Here is a 21489-nt window from a genome sequence, read left to right as displayed (position 1 = left end):
ACTTATAAATATATTAGTATTAGGTTTCTGACATGGTATTCTACGTTATGGGAAACTTCTAATCAATGTAAATAATATCTGTAATGCTATAAGTATTGTTTGCCAGAAACTGCCGATCCCTCATTTTAACCATCTGAAAGAGCTCAGGGTTGGACTGGCCATGATTGAGCAGCAGAAGTCCTCCCATTGAGCAGTAGTCTAAGTTAATTCCCATTTAAAGGGGACCTGTCACCCACACATAAAAAGCTGTTTAAAGAAAGTCCTTTGCAAATGAAACATGAAACCCAAATTCTTTTTTTTTATTAAAATATCCATACCTGTTATAAATCTGAGCTGTCAATCATACATTGCCTATGACTGTGTCCCAGTGACATGAAACGCTTTAGGCATGAGATATTTACATAAATAAAACTTTCATACTTTTATCTACTATCAGTCTGATCTATGCGTGACCTATCAGAGTGCCTTGCTCCAACATTTTGTGTTTCTGTCTATCATACATTGCCTGCCTCGGGTATAGAGACAAGGCAGTAAATTATCTTCCCTTTTTGTTCACGGTTTATAATTGTGTAGCCTGCGCATAGACATAGGCATTATGTCCCCCCCCCCATTGTGGAGGATACACAAGATTTTGCGGTGATACAAACAGTATCCACAAAATCGCACCTGCATGCTTACTATGATTGTGAATTCCAAGATGTAAGGAAACCAGATTTAAATAATTTATATAGTGAAAGTAAAGTTTATTATACTCAACTAACATGATAGAAAACAATTTGGAATTATTTCTTAGGGTGACGGGTTCCTTTTAAATTCCCACCATAGGTATATGCAACACCTATAACAATTGCCACTGTCTCCATCATAAGTGTTTAGAGAGTGGGTCCTGTGTGTCTGTTTCTTTAGTGGATCCCAGGGGGCCGAGTGTGACTCTGATTGAGGGGAATTTTTTGTCAGCCTGTGGCAGTGACAAACCTTTGTGATTGCTGCCAGAAACACTTGCCAGCAAACATGGCAGGTTTTATTATCTTACACTTGCCCATTGATAATTGAACTCTGAGCTTTTAATCTTTATTGCTAACCATAAGTAGGCTCTGGAGGATGTCCAGACCTTAAAGGGATACTGTCATGGGAAAAAAAATGTTTTCAAAATGAATCAGTTAATAGTGCTGCTCCAGCAGAATTCTGTACTGAAATCCATTTCTCAAAAGAGCAAACAGATTTTTTATATTCAATTTTGAAATCTGACATGGGGCTAGACATTTTGTCAATTTCCCAGCTGCCCCTGGTCATGTCACTTGTGCCTGCACTTTAGGAGAGAAATGCTTTCTGGCAGGCTGCTGTTTTTCCTTCTCAATGTAACTGAATGTGTCTCAGTGGGACATGGGTTTTTGTTGAGTGTTGTTCTTATATCTACCAGGCAGCTGGTTATCTTGTGTTAGGGAGCTGCTATCTGGTTACCTTCCCATTGTTCTTTTGTTTGGCTGCTGTGGGGAAAAGGGAGGGGGGATGATATCAATTGCAGTACAGCAGTAAAGAATGATTGAAGTTTATCAGATCACAAGTCACATGACTTGGGGCAGCTGGGCAATTGACAATATGTCTAGCACCATGTCAGATTTCAAAATTGAATATAAAAAAATCTGTTTGCTCTTTTGAGAAATGGATTTCAGTGCAGAATTCTGCTGGAGCAGCACTATAAACTGATTCATTTTGAAAAAAAATTTTTTTCCCATGACAGTATCCCTTTAAAAATAAGCCTCATAGTGTACTTATCGTATGTGTATATTTGGAACGCCCTTGTTGCACCCCCAGCTGCCCAAATACAGTGTCCGGGTAGCCTCACTTGCTGAACCTGCCAAGCAATTGCATTTTTTATCTAGATCATTCTGAATTATAATCATCTATTAGAGATCCCATTGTGTGATGCACCATTGGTCAAATGGCTGTTATTCATCAAATAAATATCACCCAAGCATGTTAAATCTTAATGGCATCCCCCGTGGAGCTGCTTTTTGTTTTTTAATCTGTAAAATACATTCTGATGTAACCAACTCTTCCCACTCATGAATTCATAAAATGCAGGAAAATCCGAAAACAGGAAAAGTCTGATGCACACAATACGCTTTGGCTTCTTACTTCCATCATTGTGCACTGATTTCTGTGTATCTTTAAATTATTGTGCATAATATGCCTTTAATGTTTAATGGTGTCAACAGATCCTTTTGTGATTTTAGGGCTTCAACCAATTAACACCATGTCTCAAAGAAATTCAGATTCCGGGCTTGGAAAAAAATCCTCACTTTTGTATGACAAAAAAAAATATGCAACCTTGGGCCCTGCAGTACCGAGAAGAACGGATGTTCCAAGAAGGACTTTAGAGCCAGTAGATAATGCTTGCTACGTTCCAGAACAAATCCCTTCTCCTGTGGAAGCCTCCAGGGTTATACTAAGCACAGAAAGCCCAGCAGCACAGAAACTTGGTGCTCACCAAATGATTCCCAGAAGCTTAGCTGTGGCCACTAAAACCAAAGTCCCACGTCATCATAGCTTTGCTGCCACAACCTTCACCAAAGAATTGGCCCGCAACGATCCAAAAAGGTTATCTGCTCCTGATATATGTCTGGATCCTTCAGAAGATGATATAAACACAGGGGGGACATTACAAAGGAATTTAAGAAATCAGTCTTACAGGGCAGCTATGAAAGGATTTCAGGACCTTGAAGACCGTGAACCTCAAAAGCCTTTATCAACCTTAATGCCTGTATCAGAAGATCCACATGCACCTCCTCCACGCAGCCCTGGGAGATCTAAGGTATGTTAGAGATATTGGACCAATGGGTGTCCTCAGTAGGGCTTCCAGGTGGACCAGATTATTTAAAATATACCTCAATAAATGTTTCACTGTATGTAAAATATTAGAATTTACTTCATGAAAGTGCAAACATAATCTCTTCATATTTTTTAACCTAACTGACCGGTCATCCTAACCCTATGGCAGTGTGCATATCGCAATAATGGGGCTAACATATTGCAATCTTATGCAACCATATTTTTACTGACTAATTGGCTTGGAGTGGCTCGCAATTATATTTAAGGGTGGGGTAGATCTTGTTGGACCAGATACACCCGTGAGTATTTGAAGGGATAATTCCTACCATCAAAATCAGGTAATCTTTAGAAAATAATGTGGAAATTGTATCTTGCCTTTATATGTCATCAAAAGTTATCAAATGCCTATATCAGTGGTTAACAAACTATGAGGTTGACCCCCAGTTGGGGGCCTGGAGCACTGGCAGGGTAGGAGCTCAGCCAGAAAGCAGAATGACTCTTAGCTTTTACTGTATATAGATCTGGAAGCCAGTTATGGTGCTAGATATTCTTAGAATAACTTTATGTGCTACGGTTGTCTGACCAAATGTTGTTCAAAGTAAAGTTTTTTGTACTGTGTTAGACAGTTGGAAAAGTTATAGGGTAAAACTTTTGATATGAAGCATAACAAAAGTGGTGTAAAGGTAATACCTTTATCGGCTAACTAAAGGTGGCCATACACGGAGAGATCCGCTCCTTTGGCAATAACGCCCTAGGGCCCAGCGATTGGCCGACTTACGGCCAGATATCAATCTGGGAAGCCCATCTGAGGGCCCCATATATCGGCCAATAAGCTGCCAACTCGGTCTGTTGGCAGCTTTTATCAGCCCGTGTATGGCCACCTTAAAATGATAATTACAGTAAGCTTTCAGGATTGTAGACCACAACATAGAGCCACCAAGGTCTCCAGAAACAAACTACTAAAATACAAACAGAAAAGAGAAACAGATATGGGTACCACTTATCACAACCTACAACCCACTGCTGAAGTCCCTTAGAAAAATAGCCAAAGAGCTACAGCACAAGGCACACTACAAAAAGACAAAAGGCTACATTCTATATTTCCTGATCCACCTCTTCTAGTATTTAGGCAAACTCCAAACCTTAGGAGACTTACTGTAACAAGTTCACTTTCAGGTTCCACAACAATGGAACCCACCCACGTGAAAGGAAGGGATGCAAGACATGGCCACACATCCTCTCCTGCCAATTCCACAGTAGAGGAATACTATGTACATGACCACAACACTTGCTCATCCAGCAATGTGGTTTATGTAATAACATGCACAAAGTGTCCACCACCATTGGAAAAACTAGACAAAGCCTCAGAAAAAGGATCAATCCCTACCGGTTTACAATTAAAAAAAAATTGGACACACCAGTAGGTAAACATTTAAATAGCCCCAACCACAGCCTGGATTTCTGTTATCAAAGGCAATTTCAAAATAGAAAATGAACGCAAAGTGTGGGAATACAAACGTATGCAAAAGAGTCTGGAAACTGAATTTAGGCATTGGATTTATGGCTAATTACCTAGACTAGAAACATTAGCCTAAATTCTATTTAAAAAAAAACAAAACAAATCTGTGGAGACCACAAATTACTACAGTAATCTGGAATTAACTTCACACCTAATTCATGCCTGGTCTGGACTCCTTTCAATAACCCACCTCCCCATATGTCTGTCTCTGCTTGTAATACAAATTATGCTTAGGTGTTTTTCTTTTATATCCGAGCCAACGTTACTTCTTTGTAATCCACTTTAAAGAAGGAACTGGAATGTTCTGAAAGCTTAGAGTGATTATCATTTTAGCCAATAAAGGTGTCACCTTTGCACCACTTTTGTTATGCTTCATATCAAACTTATACTCATATAACTTGACCAAATATTGGATTTCCAAGTGGGGGCTGAACTGAAAAAGTCTTAACAGCCACTGAGCTATACAAATTATTCAGGTACCAGTGTAAGTTCTAATATAAGTAAATGAAAATTTACAGGGCAACCCTTTTGAAATAAAAAAACAACAAAAGTGGTATAAAGGTGATACCTTTATTGGCTAACTAAGATGATAATCACACTGAGCTTTCAGAACATTCCAATTTTACTGGCTAACACGTTACAGCAACTTTACCTGCAACATATTTCTCAACTTAATGGAGAGTCCTCTTTTGGCCTTTTTCAGAAAACCTTTGGAATAAAGAGAATGCAGAGACATGCAGGTTCCTTCAAAGATGGTAAGTGTGAAAGTGATTGTGATGTGTACGTGAGCACTGCAAATAGTGAATATTAGAGCGACAAAGAAGCATATTTAACTGGAAATAAAGGCAAAGGTGGCAATTGTTGATTGTTCTTGTGCAGTTGAATCTGTACTTACCTCTAGGGATGGAGGCTCAACTCTGACCTTATCCATTATTGTGCATGGCATTTTTTTATGGCATATGGTACTTGCAATTCAAAGTAATTTGTATTTTGAAATATTGTAGCCATATCATTTTGGGTTCAGCCATGGTGCCAAATGGAATTTAAAGAAAGCTGTGAGGTTAAAAAAAAAAAGGAAAGGTAGACATGTGCCCTTGTTTATTCTGGATATAAGAATTAGTATTTAGTGTGATCATGATACTCAGATTAGTAGAACATTACCATACATATATTGCAGACCTCGCAACATTTTGGAAATAGAAAGAGGGACAAAAAGATTTCTCGCTCAACTGAAGCAAATTTTTTGACCATGCCCATTTTGTGGCCACACCCCTTAATTATCATGTTCATTTTACAAAATTTTGCAGGTTATGAAAATTTGAACACATTTCTGTGTTTTTTTATGTTATTACAGTTTTGCTAATGAAGGTGAATTGCCCTTTAATCTGCAAGTCACAGTTTCCCCAAGAGACCTGCTTATCTTCAATTGTTACAATTGTTTCTTTGCTTATCTTAAATTGTAACAAAAGTATTGTACCTGACACTTATTCTGGGCTCTCTGCCAAAAGTCGATAAGCAAAGTTCTAGAAACTTTGTATCTTTTTCTGGCTGTTCAGTGAAGAAGCAGGAGATCAAAGAGAAAAACGGGACAGTTAGGAGTAGTGATGTGCAGGTCAGGGTTTTCCTGACCCGCACCCGACCCTAACCCGCCCTGATCCAGCCCGCACCCACCCTTCCAGGGTCCTTATATAGACCCGCCCCGCCGAAGACGTCACAATGATGTCACAAAAGGGGCGGGGTGTGCAGACGCGAGACTATAAAACTGGAAGTCAGAAGCCGGCATTTGAAGGTGGCGGGCAGGGAGAGCAGGAGAAGAGCTCAACCCGCACCCGCCCGTTATTCGCGAGGAGCAGTGCGCGGTCGACCCGAACCCACGCGACCCCCGGGTATCGGGTCGGCCCGCACATCACTATTTGGGAGTTATGATATTGCAAATGTTTCTATTGCTTCTCTGGCTTTGTTTTATAGTTATTGACAATATGCCCCTTGAACAGTATGTGGTAGGTATCTGTGGCACTATACAGGGATGTGTGTTGTGTCTCTCAACAGAAAAACATTACATAGAAAGTAGAAACTGTGTCACCATGTGACTCAGCAATTTGTGTCTGGAGTAGATTGTAGTAATCACCTTTTCTATTGCTCATTGTGTATGTAGAGCACTATTGAGTTGTTGGTCATTGTTTTGTTTTTTTTAATTCTTTATTTTGTTTCTTTTATATTTCAGCAACACATAATTTTGTTTGCAAGTCATAATATAATGACTGCAAAATACAGTTTTTCCATACATTGGATTATTTCCGTATTTTGCTGCAAAATCTTAGGTTTCAGCTTATCACATGTTACAGAAACTCTGGAAGGGAAACAGGGAAGGGTAAACAAAAAACAGAGGGAAGGGGAAAGGAAACTTCAGCATTGTCCTATTCATATCACATATTATGCAAACAATTAGGGTGTTCGGTGATCTGTGTTCAGGGGTATTATACTGATACATTTTCAAGTATTGTTTATCATCGAAATAATGCAGGGAATTGAGGAATTTTGAGGATATTTGGAAGGAGGGAGGACCGTTGGGCCTATATCTCCGATAGATAATCCCTTTTCTGGGGATATATGGAGTTTACGAGATTAAGGCTTTATATTCTGGAGTTTCTGTAAATAAAAGCCAGTGACACCACTTCTGCCTAAATCTATTCTTCTGTGTTGGTCATTGTTTAACTTCACATTGTGGGGCAGATTTATCAAGGGTCGAAGTGAATTCGAAGGAATTTTCGAAGTAAAAAAATGAGAAATTAGAAGTCATTTTTTTGGATACTTTGACCATAGAATAGGATACTATAACTTCAACTTTGAATTTGATCAGAAGTAAAATAGTTTGAATATTCGACCATTTGATAATCAAAGTACTGTCTCTTTAAAAAAACTTTGACTTCAATTCCTTGCCAAATTAAACCTGCTGAAGTGCTATGTTAGCCCATGGGGACCTTCTAGAGCAGTTTTCTAAGTTTTTTGAAGTCAAAGAAAAATTGTTTGATCGATCGCTGAAATCCTTCGAATCGTTCGATTCGAAGGATTTAATCATTCAATCGAATGATTTTACTTCGATATTCGAAGTAATTCAATTCGATGGTCGAATTTCGAAGTATTTTCAACTTCGAAATTCGACCCTTGATAAATCTGCCCCTGTGTGTCTACAGTAGTTGGTCAACATTGTGTATATGAAGAAAAGGCAGCACTGCAGAATATGTTGGTATTTTTTTATAAATTAATTTTCCTCTGTGAGATACAGGTATTGGACTTGTTATCCAGAATGCTCGGGACTTTTTTTTGGAGTTTTATGGTTAATGGGTATTTCTGTAATTTGGATCACCAGACCTTAAGGGCAGAGACAGACAAGAAGATTCAGGCAGATTTAGTCATTTGGCGACAAATCGCCTCTTTTTCAGGCGACTAATCTCCCCTAATTACCTCCTCGCCGTCGAGAATCGAAATCGTCGGCGGGATGGCACTTGGAGCAATTAATTTTCTGAAGCCGTCCTAAGTTACCTCACGAGGAAATTTCAGCGACTTCGGAAAACGAATCGCTCCAAATGCCATCCTGCCGGCAATTTAGATTCTAGCCAGCGGGAGGCAGTTCGGGTAGATTAGTCCCCTGAAGAAGAGGCAATTTGTCGCCAGGTGACTAAATCTCCCTCAATCTTCTTGTCTGTCTCTGCCCTTAGTCTACTAAAAAATTATTTATACATTACACTGACCCAATAGTATTGTTTTGCCATCAATAAGAATTCATGCAGCTTAGTTAACCTCAAGTACAAGGTACAGTTTTATTATTACAGAGAAAAAGAAAAAATAAATAAATTAGAATTATTTGTTTATAATACACAAAAGCCATGAATATCCTGTAAATTATATCCTTATAAACGGTGAGTTCTGATGTCATCAGTTATAAACGGTGAGTTCTGATGTCATCAGTTATAAACGGTGAGTTCTGATTTCATTTCTGTCACATGATGCATTGAAATTTGTGTATTATAATAGATAAAGTACCCCCAGTTGTAAAATATGAGGATATTAGAAGTTACCTCGGAGCTCCATGACCTGTATAAAAACACTCGGCCTTCGGCCTCGTGTTTTTATATGGTCATGAAACTTCTCGGTAACTTATAATATCCTTATATTTTACAAAAGGGGGTACTTTATTCACTATATAATGGAGTCTAGGGAAGACGGGCTTCCCATAATTTGGAGCTTTCTAGATAACAGGTTTCCAGTAAAGGGATCCTTACCTGTAATGATATAAAAGGATTTTGTCCTTAATAAAATAATCAAAAACCTATCCCTGGCAGTTTGCAGTCATGGCAGTGGTGTAGCTGGACTACAACTCTCAGCTTTCCCTTGGGTATCTGTGGGTAATGGGCACCTGAAGTTGTTTTCTTTTTAATAGCTTTTACAGGTGAAACATGGCCATCCTATTGCCTATTGAGAGAGGCATGGTAACATATTATTGTATGAGGCTTATTGCATAATGAGTAGCTAAAGTAAACGTGGGCTTGTTCATGTAGAATCCTGTCTTTAGAAAATTGCATGATATCAGGTCTGTACCTGTAAAAGGGCGGTACAATGAACCAAGGTTAGCTGCAGGCTATATGAAATCTAGACTTGTATATACTTGGCCTAAAGTACTAGATCACAATCAGAAATATCCAAACCGCTCTCCTCCAGTTGTGACTACAGTTCCCAGCATCCATAGAGGCAAGGCATAGGTGAATTCAAGGAACTCATACATATATTACAGCTGGTATATCATTGCCATGAGAAGCTGTGTACTAATTAATATGCAGAGATTCCATCCATTTGCCATTTGTATAGTGACTGCTAAACTATGCGAATCCTCAGCCAGTCATTTGGCAATGTTAATACATGATTACTGTCTGGGAAGAGAACTTGCGAATGAATAAATATTGCATAATACAAACCGGTTTGTTCTCATAAAGCTGTTTGACTTCATCAACACAAGTTGCTTTTATATAAAATGCTTGGTTATAGTCATTCCACATGCAAAAACACATAGGGGCAAATTTATCAAGGGAAGAAATTTGAAGTGGAAAATACTTCGAAATTCGACCATCGAATTGAATACTACGAAATTCGAAGTCGAATTCGTAGGATTTTTTGCATCGTACGATCGTATTCCGATCATAGTACGATCGTACTCCGATTGTACTTAAATTTTATCGTATGATCATACGATTTTCCTTCGAATACAAAAAACTTAGAAATATGCTCTGGAAGGTCCCCATAGGCTAATATAGCACTTCGGCAGATTTAAGTTGGCGTATTGAAATCAAAGTATTTTTGAAGAGACAGTACTTCGATTATTGAATGATTGATTAGTCGAACGATTTTACTTCTAATCGAAAGTCGAAGTCGTAGTAGCCTATTCAATGGTCGAAGTATCCAAAAATTACATAGAATTTCAATTTTTTAACTTAGAAAATTCCCTCGATTTCACTTTGACCCTTGATAAATCTGCCCCATAAAGTTCAGGGGGGAAATTACATGGCTTAAAGGGGTGGTTCACCTTTCAGTTAACATTTAGTATGTTATAAAATGGCCAGTTCTAAGCAACTTTTCAGTTGGTCATTAATTTTTTATAGTTTTTTAATATTTGCCTTTTTTCAATGGACTATTTCCATCTTTCAAATGGGGGTCACTGACCCCATCTAAAAAAAACAAATACTCTGTAAGGCTACACATTTATTGTTATTGCTACATTTTTTACTTACCTTTGTATTCATGTCCTCTCCTATTCATATTCCAGTCTCTCATTCAAATCCGTGCATGGTTACTAGGGTAATTTGGACCCTAGTAACCAGATTGCTTGAATAGCAATCTGGAGAGCTGTTCAAAAACCACAGATAATGAAACATGAAAACCATTTGTAAGTTGTCTCAGAATATCACTCTCTAGATCATAATAAATGTTAATTTAAGGGTGAACAACCCCTTTAATACTGTTCAAGGAAAATAAAATTAAAATCTTGTTTTATTATGGGATATAACCACTTCATTGCATTTACTGTACTTTATATAGCATCACCCATTGTCCAGAACGTTTGAAATTATGAGAAGGCCATCTCTCACAGAGTACATTTTAAGCAAATAATTCATTTTTTTAAATTGAATTATTTTTCTCGGTAACAATAAAACAGTACCTTGTACTTGATGGTGACTAAGCTGCATGAATCCATATTGGTGGCAAAACAATCCTATTTATTTAATTGTAAATGAATTATGGAAAGACCCCTCATCCAGAAACATCCAGTTCCTGAGCAATCTGGAGAGTAGATCCTATACTAGTATGTATGTTATGTAATGTTTATTTAGATATGTCAGTCACTTTATATGCCTGATTAGTCAGAAAACCTTTCCTGATGCAAAGAAACCAGTTGCTACATTCCTTCTTTTTTATATATTATTTCTTTCTACCTACTTATCTTTTGGGGCAATTTCTCAGGTAGGGCATGTTTGGATAGGGGATGGATGTCATGGATGAAGCATTTCATTTATATTGGGTCCTCTTCTTCTTCAATGTCTACTGGCCTCATAGACCACAAGTATGTTGTCCACACACAGGCTGATACAGGAAGGGGACATGCTATTCAGAAATCTCAGTACCTAGGGTTTTCCAGATAACAGATCTTTCCATAATTTGGATATTAAAATACCTTAAATCTACCAGAAAATTATTTAAAAATTAAATAAACCCAATGGGCTGGTTTTACTTCCATTAAGGATTAATTATATCTTAGTTTGGATCAAGTACAAGGTATTATTTTATTTTTAAAAAGAAAAGGAAATATTTTTCGGATTATTTGGATAAAATGGAGTCTGTGGGAGATGGCCACCCCATAATTTGGAGCTTTCCGGATAACGGTTTTCCGGTAGTGAGGTGTGGGCCGCCCGATACCTGTGGACACCCAACCTCAGCGCACCTTTTGCAGGTCACTGGAGGATTTGGGCTGGTCTTTTCTGCTTGCTCTGTGTGTGGGTTGAAGTTTTCCAGTTCATGGCTTCCTTACCTAGATTGTCTCTTTCCCAAATAATTGAGATCAGGACTCATGTATCAATTAAGTTTGGAAAATCCCATCCCATTTCTATTTCAAAAATGTATGTATATTATATTGAACTCTGTCATCTGCACCCAAAAAGTGTGAATGTGTTGTCCAGAGCAAGTGTAACTCGTTCTGCTACACCTTAGCCTTTGCTACTGTACAATACACCCTTTTGTACAAAGATCATGTGCTCAGCTGCTAAAAGTTGTAAAACATGTTAATTGTGTTCCCAGCAGACACAGTTCTTAGCATTCCCCCGTGTGACCTGTGCAACACTGTATTAGGCACTTTTTGCACAGAGATTCACTAAAAATGCCACTGCGTGTTTTAAGTGCCTTTTCCCTAATTTTCCTGGTAAAGTCGTCTTGTGACAGATGACAGAAGCTTGTGCACATGGAGGCCTTTTTAGAAGTATAGAATGTGCAAGCCCCACCCTTGAATACTAATGTTAAATTCTACACTTTGTTACCACCTTCCTCCAGCAGCCTAAAGTGACAAACAAGAAAGCTGTAGAGGGAGTAGGTCAGGTTAAAGATCCCATTCTAACGGGGGAACAGCAACATTACAATGTTCCATCGCCTTTCCCTCATGGGGCCATTGTTATGGACAAAGGAGAGTTTGATGGACTCTACTTTGGCTCCTTTGGCTAAAGAACATGCTGAAGGTCCTGCAAGTGGCAGGGATGTCTCTGAAGGCTTCCTCTTTTTCCTAAGCAGAATTTTCTTTCCAGACCCACGGCTGTACCAAGAGTTCCGGGAGCGAGGACTTAACTCCAACAATCAGGAATCTGATGATGATCTGCTGGATGAGAAGGGGGAGGTGGAGCAGCCAGTGCCAAATGATGGCATAGTGGTGAAGAATTATCGACCTTCCCAACTCATCTGGAGCCAGCTTCCCGAGGTATGTACAGTAATGTCATGTGCCCTGAGCGATACCTCTGCTTATAATAAGAATGTTTTTGTGTCCTTTTAGATTTTATGTACTCCACTGAGCTGAGGGAGAATGCTATGTACAAGGTAGTTTATGACCTATGCTTCAAAAAACTATATACCATCAAGCGGCATGTACAGGAGAAAAGCCATTTATCTGTGTATTGCATATTCACCGATTTTACTATAAAATGACTCTTTGCATAAGGGTATTTAATCAGATTCACCTTCCTAGCGAAACCTAATTTCTAGCTAAGTCCATCTTTGTGAAAATACTTGAGATTTGTTTAAAACTGATAGTGAAGATGTGACTCGTTATAAAAAGCATATCTCCTCTTAAACTGCAAAATCAATTTCCCTAACTATTCTCAAAGAAATACTGCACTGAATTGTCAGATTTATGGATCAGTGGGTGCTGCCCTTTAACCCTGCTGAAGGACCGCAGTTAAGCTGTACCCCAGGCAATGATTCAAATCTCCCAGGTTCTGAACTGCATTTTCATAGCACAAAACCTTTAGCCCCCGTTGCTTGGTGCCGTTTCTCTGTAGGTGCAAGAGCTTTTTCATGCAATGTTTACAGACAAACACTAGTAGTTTGTAGACACACATGTACATTGCCTCGTTATTTGCTTATGATGATCTCCCTTGCTTTCCATTTGTAGTGAGCTGTTTCTAACGCGACTGTAAGGCTTCTTGTTTAAACATATTATTTAAACGTGGACTCTTACTGTTTTTTTGACCGAAAAATAGGTGATAAATGTCTTGTGCCTTGCTGGGTATTTTCTTTACGGGCATATGGTGTTACTTTGAAATTTAGCTTTCTATTTAAGCCAGTTAAAGAAAGCAGAAAATGAATTGGCATTGTATTGTGGTATAGGCTAAAAATCAAATCCTGTGGCTAGCGGGCCATTGTTTTAGGGCAGAGAACTGTTTCCAACATCTGTGGCCCTGACCCTTGTAAGGTAACACCTCTATAATAATAGGACTTACTCTCTCCAGCATTGTGGCCCTCTTACTGTGGCTGTAGTGAATGTGAAATTTGGGCTGTCCTCGTGGTATAGGGTACTTTACGTGCACTTGTAGCCTAAACCCCAAGGTGATACACCAAGCATAGCCTGAGGGGAACAGGAGAATGATAGCCACCCCCTTTGGAACACAGAATTTAAGCGATTAAGTCATCTGATAATTCCTAATAAATGTCAGCAATTCATGCCTTTTTTTCAGTATGAGGTTATTAATTCTTTAGGGACTGCATTGTGCAACCCACAGGTACAGCCAAAGGGCCTTTATAGGGCCATAAACGGATCTTTGTGCTTGTCATGGTGATATCTGGATATAATAAAACAAGATACAGTTGCAGAATTCTTGTGATCATCTCACCCATTTCATCAATGTCGGACAGGCCCACCGGGAGACCAGGAAAAGTCCTGGTGGGCCCAGGTGTCAGGGGGCCCTCATGCTGCTAAACATTTAGCCTATTTCATGGCCATTCCCTATTTCTATGAGAACAAAGAGGCCAAATAGATGGAATAAGAGATTATAGTATGTAAAGAAAACAGGCTAGGAGAATAGCGGTTGAGTGAGGGGAGGAAGAATAATAATACTGAGAGTGGGCCCCTGGTCTACGTTTTTTTTGGTGGACCCCTGATCTAAGATTTGTTGGTGGGCCCCTGGTGTCCCAGTCCGACACTGCATTTCATCCTGGAATACAGTATATTTTATTTGAAGTGATACCATTTGACTCCAGAAGTGATTATCCTCTAATGTATTATGCTGTATGAGAATAGGACTGTAGACTTGTGCTGTTTGTGCTGCTGGAGCAGTTAAGGGGCAGTACATGCCGTACAGAGAACACATCTGCGTGGGAGCCTTATTGAGCTGTCAGTGGGCAGCAGGATGAATTCAGGGGGAGTATGTGTCCCATCCCAAGCTTAAATTGCTTTTTTGCTTTGTTTATTTCCCACAAGGGAAGTTCATTTGTTAAACTGAGAAAGTGTAATACATCAAGTCCTTTTATTATGTACACATACAAAAAGCACACTCCTGCCCAGTTCAAACAATGTAATCAAGGATTGCTCACTAGGAACCTAGAATAGTGATGTCTACATATTTATTGCTCCCCTCTCCTTTTACCCACAGGGAAATGAGAGAGTCTTGCCTCAGACAGGAAGCACATTTATATATATATATATATATATATATATATATATATATATATATATATATATATATATATATATATATATATATATATATATATATAGTTATACCCTTTTAAGAATTAGGATCTTTTTATTTTTTGGTGTTTGCTTCTAAATAATGAATATCATTTATATGGCAGAAGAGGCACATTCAACAGTAGAGAAGCGTCCAAAGATGCTACTGTCTCCTCCCATTCATCTCAGTAGGAAATGCATAACATAGTGGAGAATACGTCCCATGTGCCTGTATATTTAGGTTATGGTGTAGCCAGTGGACCCACATTGGCAGATAACTTCTAAGCTAATAAGAATACATTGTTGCTGGACAAAAAAGGTATAATTGATGATCACATGTAGTGATGAGCGAAATTTATTGCCAAGTTTTGTCGCAAAATTGACGCCCGTAGACTCTAATGGGTGAAAACATTTGTCGTGTGGCAAAAAAATTTTTGTCGGCCATAGACTTCAATGAATTTCGGTCTAAATGAGGTCAGATTCACCCATCACTAATCAGGTGTACATATGGTTGTGGAATTGCCTCCATTTGTTGGTTAAACCTAATTCAGTGCCTGTGCTTTACAGGGCCGGGCCAGCCTGGGCTGGTGCCCCAGGCAACCCGACCTGCCGTGTCGCCCCCTACACTGAGCGCGCGCAGGCACGCTGACAAAAGCGTCACAGTGCACACCATTCTCAAACACTTAGGCGCACGCATACGCACACATGGCACGCCACGCTCCTGTCACATAGGAGCGTGCGCACACAGCAGTAATAAAGACTGGACGGGGGTAGGCAGCAGTTAAAGGAACGTGCTGGGCGCCCCCTAAGCTTTGCGCCCTAGGCACGTGCCTACTCTGCCTACCCCTAGTTCCGGCCCTGGTGCTTTACACTGACATTTGTCGGCTTTGCTCCAAATTATCATTCTGTAATATATAGGCACCTTACTCATGGGTGTGAGGGCAGTTTTATTATATATGTATTTATTTATATATATATATATAAAGATCCAATAGTGCAGCACTCCAAGGACAGTAATCAAAAATAATAAAAAGAGTTAATTAAAGCAGGTTTATTAGAGCCAACGTTTCGGTTCTATACTTATCCTTCATCAGAGAAAGGAATCATAACAGTGCATGGGATGGCGCTTTAGACATAACATTTTTGGCGCCAAAAATGTTATGTATAAATCGCCATCCCGTTATGATTCCTTTCTCTGATGAAGGTTTAAGTATAGAACCGAAACGTTGGATCTAATAAACCTGCTTTAATTAACTCTTTTTATTATTTTTGATTACTGTCCTTGGAGTGTTACACTATTGGATCTTTATATTGCTTTAAATCGGACTGGCACCCAGGCATTTACTGGACTTTTGGTTGTGCGTTCCATTGAGCACTATTTATATATATATATATATATATATATATATATATATATATATATATATATATATATATATATATATATATATATATATATATATATATATATATATATATATATATATATATATATATATATATATATATATATATATATATATATATATTGGACAAGGATTGCGGCACTCACAGGATTTTAGTGAAAAAACAAAAAGGTTTTATTAAACCTCAACGTTTCAATCCCCCAAAGGGATGTTCGTCAGGAGCATTTGTTTTTGCTCCTGACAAAGATCCCTGTGGGGGATCGAAACATTGAGGTTTAATAAAACTTTTTTGTTTTTTCACCAAAATCCTGTGAGTGCCATGAACCTACTGCATATTTCCCTTGCTAGCACCCAGGTAGTAATTCTGTCTACGGAGTGCACCATTCCTCTGTATATAGATAGATAGATAGATAGATAGATAGATAGATAGATAGATAGATAGATAGATGATAGATTTAACTTTTTATATTTAGCAGCTCTCCAGGTTGCAATATCAGCAATCTGGTTTCTAAGGTCCAAGATACCCTAGAAACCATACCTTGATTTTAATTAGAGGCTGGGATATGAATAAGGGAGGCCTGAATAGAAAGAGGAGTAATATCAATAAATGTGTAGCCTTACTGAACATTTCTTTTTAGATGGGGTCAGTGACCCCCATTTGAAAGCAGGAAAGAGCCCGAAAAAGAAGGCAATTAATAAAAAAACTATAAAAAAAAAGAAAATAACGAAGACCATACTAAAAGTTAACTTAAAGGTGAACCACCCCTTCAAAAGAACCATTCAGAATATATCATATTTTGATAGATAGAATATGGTGCCCAAGGACTGGAGTAACTATTCATTTGGTAAGGAAAATGTCCAAAATATAATTTCCAAAAAAAGATATAGAAAGGTCCCTATGAGCGCAGTGTGGAAGGTAAGTAAATTGGTGCCTATCGGGCATTTCTGCCTTCAGCTTGTAGATAGGTCCATGTGTGTGAGCAAATATGCAATTCTAAAAATATCTTCAAAACCTGTTTTTTTCAGTGTTATTCTCCAATTATTCTCAAGAAATTATTTTTCAAGAACAAACAAACACTTTTTTTTTATTTTGCTGCTCATGACCTTTATAAAAAAAAACCCTAAACCATTATCCTGCCTGGCAGAAAATCAGCTTTGCACCATTGGCTGTGGCCCTTGCATACAGTCTACATTTAAAGTCATGAATGTACCTAAGGTTACACACCTGTCTCTTTGCAATGATGGACAATATTTTTTAGCAAAAAATAAATACTTAAGCTAGAACTGGGCACAATGCCTCATAGCCAAAGAACCTCCCAGTGTTTCTCTTAGGCTTATGATGGGCTGAAATTTTTAATTAGCTCTCTACTGGTATCTTTAAGTGGCCATGCACACGAACCCCTAACACAACATTTAGTGCAGGCCCACTCCTTTTCATTTTTTAACACCTATAATCCCTTGCCCATGTCTCCTGTACTTGTACAGTTTTGTAAAGTGAATGAACCTTAAATGAACCTCTTCCCACAACAGTTTTATTACAAGGTCAGACTGTTTTTGCCAGAGGGGTTCTACTTTTCACAGCAGTTGTCAGTGGAGCAGGGAAGTTCTATTAACATGTTGGTAACTTTTGTACATCAGCACATAAAATGCACATGAATTGTCCCCTATTTGTTTAAAAGAATGAAAATACTGTAACATAAATTTTAAAAACTTAAGAATACAGTCCCTGTTGGCCAAGCAGGTGTATAGATGTAAACGGTGCAAGATCAATACGAAAAGTCTGGGGGAAAATAAAAATACAAACCAATCTGCCAAATAAAAAACTGCTTTTAGGTTGGTAAGGCCACTCACCAAAAATAAAATAATAGCGTTATGGTGTTAGAAGATTAGGGACCAAAATAAAATTGTGTAAAATCAGGGAAAATGTAAAATCAGGGAAATGTATTATGCATAATTATAAAAAAATAATAAAAAAATAAAAAATGTAAAGTGAATGAAGGTTTCACTGTACCACTTTAAGATGGATTAGTTCACAAGACTGATGAGGTTCTCACTAATGTATTTTAATATGTTGTGTTTACAATAGTTTATTGTAGCTTCTTATAACTATATGGCAAACAAAAAATGTCCTTCCCCTATTATTGTGTTACTTTAGGCCTTTACTAATATTAGAAACGTTGGGCATTCTCTCTTGTCATCTATACGAGTCCTCTTTAGTTCACGAGTCAAGCTTCTGGCAGCCTTGTGACTTTGTGATTTTAAGAAAATTATAAATAAATAGGATTTAAGGCAATTCCTTGGCCCATTTGTAATGTCTAACTCTGCTGAATAATCAGCGAGTGATGACGCTTGGATTTCAGTAGACTTGGATAAGAGGTGGTTGTTAATCAGTAGATATAGGCTGAACAGAAGTGCCATGGATACGTCAGTCCGAATACTCTCATTCACAGATTTAGTTTGCTTTTTCTGGTTATTTGTTATAACAAACCATAACTCCATCATATGTGAGCAACAGCAGTGTTTTATCCTGTGTAATTGTTCCATCTTTAGGTACATGAATCTGGGATTTTGGACAGGATTTCCCCTGAAGAGCGTAAGCGACAAGAGGTAGGAATGATCATCAGTAACTTTTTAAAGAATCCCTGTTAAATGTAAGTTAACTTTTATATGAATACTAAATATATCACACAGCAGTGATTAGAATCATAGTCATAGAGCTGTACATTAGCAACATATTTGTTTTTCTTAATGTGACTTGCTGCAGTCTCTGGATTGCCCTGCTTATTCCTTACCCTGGACTGGCACGGGGTGACTTTCAGCAGGAGGTCCATCTTCCCCTGCCTTCCCAAGCATCCCTTGTACACGTACCTCTTTAGATTTGGTGCAACTTATTGGAAATGTTTTTAAGTTTGGTACATGGGATTCCTGGAATAAGTAGGTGAAGATGGCTGTCGCGCATCTCCAAGGATATTCCTTTGATCGATGGATTAAAATCCTTCGAATCGTTAGATTTGAAGGATTTAATCGTATGATCGAACAATTATTCCTTCGATCGTTCGATCAAATGAATTGCGCTAAAACCTTCAACTTCGATATTCGGATTTTAATTAACTCTCGATATTCGACCCTAGGTAATTGTGCCCCCTGCTCTTTCTTATCTTTTGCATTTTAATGGACCAGTTCTTAGATCTGATGATTCAGCTCAATACAGAGGTGCTCTCGTAATTTACTGGGATATCAGTTTAGAGAGTTCAGTTTAGAAGGATATCATGGTCCAAATGGATTTTTCACATAAATAGGTCTAAGTGCAGTTGACTTACAATCACTGGTCTGGGTGAGTTTTTGGGCTTTGCATGGAAGGATTTGTTCTTCTATTAACAGAAGCTTTAAATTGTTCCAGGCAATATTTGAGATCATCACTTCAGAATACTCCTACCAGCACAGCTTGGGCATTCTTGTCCGACTCTTCCAAAAATCCGAGGACCTAAGACAAACAATAACCAACACTGAGCACCATCATCTGTTCTCCAACATTGCAGAGATACTGGAAGTCAGCAAAAGGTAGTGGCTGTCCTTTTCTGTGTTAGGCTTGCGTGCCTTGTTTAAATTATTTTAATTTCGAAATTTAATTTTGATTCACTTTCGCAATGTTTACTAGAAGAAACTTAAAAATATAGGTATTTTTTTTAAATTTTTAACAAAACCATGTTTATGGGGCTCATATTAAGGTGCATATTGCGCCTTTACGGCACCGGTTTTTGTTCTGTAGAAATATTATGATTTTCTAGTTACAGAGGTTTTATTTATATTATTTAAAGCTGCTACTGTGTGGCCTGTAGGTTGGCAGCTTTAGTTGCCTTTGCTTCCATATAAAGATCTCTTACGACTACTAGTTTTGGAAAATTCTGTATTTGTTACTGTAAAACCGATTTGTAGAAATCCCAGTTAACAAATAGAAGGTATTTAGTACAGGTTATCCCATTATCCTGAAAGCTCCAATTACAGAAAGACTGTCTCCCATAGAATCCATTATAATCAAATAATCCCGATTTTTAAAATGGATTACCCTTTTCTCTGTAATAATAAAACAGTAGCTTGTACTTGATCCAAACTAAGATATAATTGATCCTTATTGGAAGCAAAACCAGCCTATTGGGGTTATTTAATGTTTACATGATTTTCTAGTAGACCTAAGATATGAAGATGAAAGGTCGGTTATCCGGAAAACCCCAGGTCCCAAGCATTCTGGATAACAGGTCGCATACCTATAGTTGCTTGATAAGCACGGTCCTTATTGTGAGTGTTGGAGTATCTTTTTTGCCTTATAAAAGGCATATGTGTCCATATGATTGTTTTAAGTTGGTCATTTTCCATCGAAATACAGTTCTGTGGAGAATATATTCATGCAAAGAAAGAGGAAGCCTTTTCATTCCCAAATGGATCCACTCTCTTATAGAGCCAGGACTTTTAAAGGAAGTCACTGGAGCTCTGTGTCACACAAAAAAAGCATTACAGGAAGCCCTTAGCATTCTCTTCCAGAGGAATGTGCAGAACTTGCTGACTCCAGGGTTCGGGGACATGGACATTTCCATGCTTGGCCATTTCATTCACATGAGAAGGAACATTTTCTCAAATTTTTCGTGGCATTCGGAAACGGAGCTTAAAGACAATGCTCATCCTTAGAATTCACTTTTAGTGTGACATATGGTCACATTCACATTTTGCATTCCTGGATTATTTTGAATAGCATTTGAGTAATGTACCTTGTTTTTTGTTTAAATTTTTTTCTTTTATCTCTCTGGTCTGTACATTCAACCTTGATTTGATTGCTGTGGTCCCACTTGTCCTAGCAACCAGACAGTGGTTTTGAGAACCAAGAAAAGTAGGCAACAGGTTTAAGAGAAAATAAAAATGAATAACAAACGAATTGAATTAAAACAGCTTTATGTTGCTCTAGCATCTCTGACCTTGGCAAGAGGCTAGCATTTTACATTCTAGGTCAGAAAAAGGCAGAATTGCAAAGTAAATATGGAAACCTTCCTCCAAAAGTAATGCAATGGGAGTTTGGGTCAGAATACTGGTGTCTTTAAAACATTCTAAGATGAACTTCCCCCTATAAGAGGCATTAATGCCGTTATTCTGTGGATGATATGAAGCATAACCAGCATGAGAAGTAGCTCAAACAAGTACAGGTACGGAATATGTTGCCTATAATGGGCTGAGACCGGGGGGGGGTGGAATTCAGGTTATGGGAGTTTTTATTCTGCTACTTGGAGTAAAATCTTTGGGTATGACATAGAAAAGAGTTTTATGCACAGTGTCAGTATAGCATAGCTTTCTGGGTAACAGGTCTGTAGATCTGCGGCCCTTGGTTTGATGCCGACTACTGCACCAAATGCATCTTACTGCAATAAGTTCTGCGATTCGGCCAAACGAAATCCAGGATTAGGTGCATCTTCCTGTCTTTTGTATGGGTC

General features: G+C 38.3%; 1 protein-coding gene across 2 annotated transcripts in view; it reads left to right on the top strand.

Annotated features, from left to right (window-relative positions):
- The window catches only part of arhgef16.S (Rho guanine nucleotide exchange factor 16 S homeolog), a 47593-nt gene that overhangs the window by 12455 nt on the left and 13649 nt on the right, over positions 1-21489 (top strand). For both annotated transcript variants that reach the window (XM_018228004.2, XM_018228005.2), the window contains exons 2-6: positions 2238-2815; positions 5055-5106; positions 12193-12362; positions 18563-18619; positions 19413-19573. In XM_018228004.2, coding sequence (XP_018083493.1) covers positions 2258-2815; positions 5055-5106; positions 12193-12362; positions 18563-18619; positions 19413-19573 — 998 coding nt within the window. In that variant the 5' untranslated portion in view covers positions 2238-2257. The remainder of the gene's footprint in view (positions 1-2237; positions 2816-5054; positions 5107-12192; positions 12363-18562; positions 18620-19412; positions 19574-21489) is intronic.

The sequence above is a fragment of the Xenopus laevis genome, chromosome 7S (assembly GCF_017654675.1).
Source record: "Xenopus laevis strain J_2021 chromosome 7S, Xenopus_laevis_v10.1, whole genome shotgun sequence".
In the NCBI taxonomy this organism is placed as follows: Eukaryota; Metazoa; Chordata; class Amphibia; order Anura; family Pipidae; genus Xenopus; species Xenopus laevis.
This window is presented reverse-complemented; position numbering and strand designations above follow the sequence as displayed.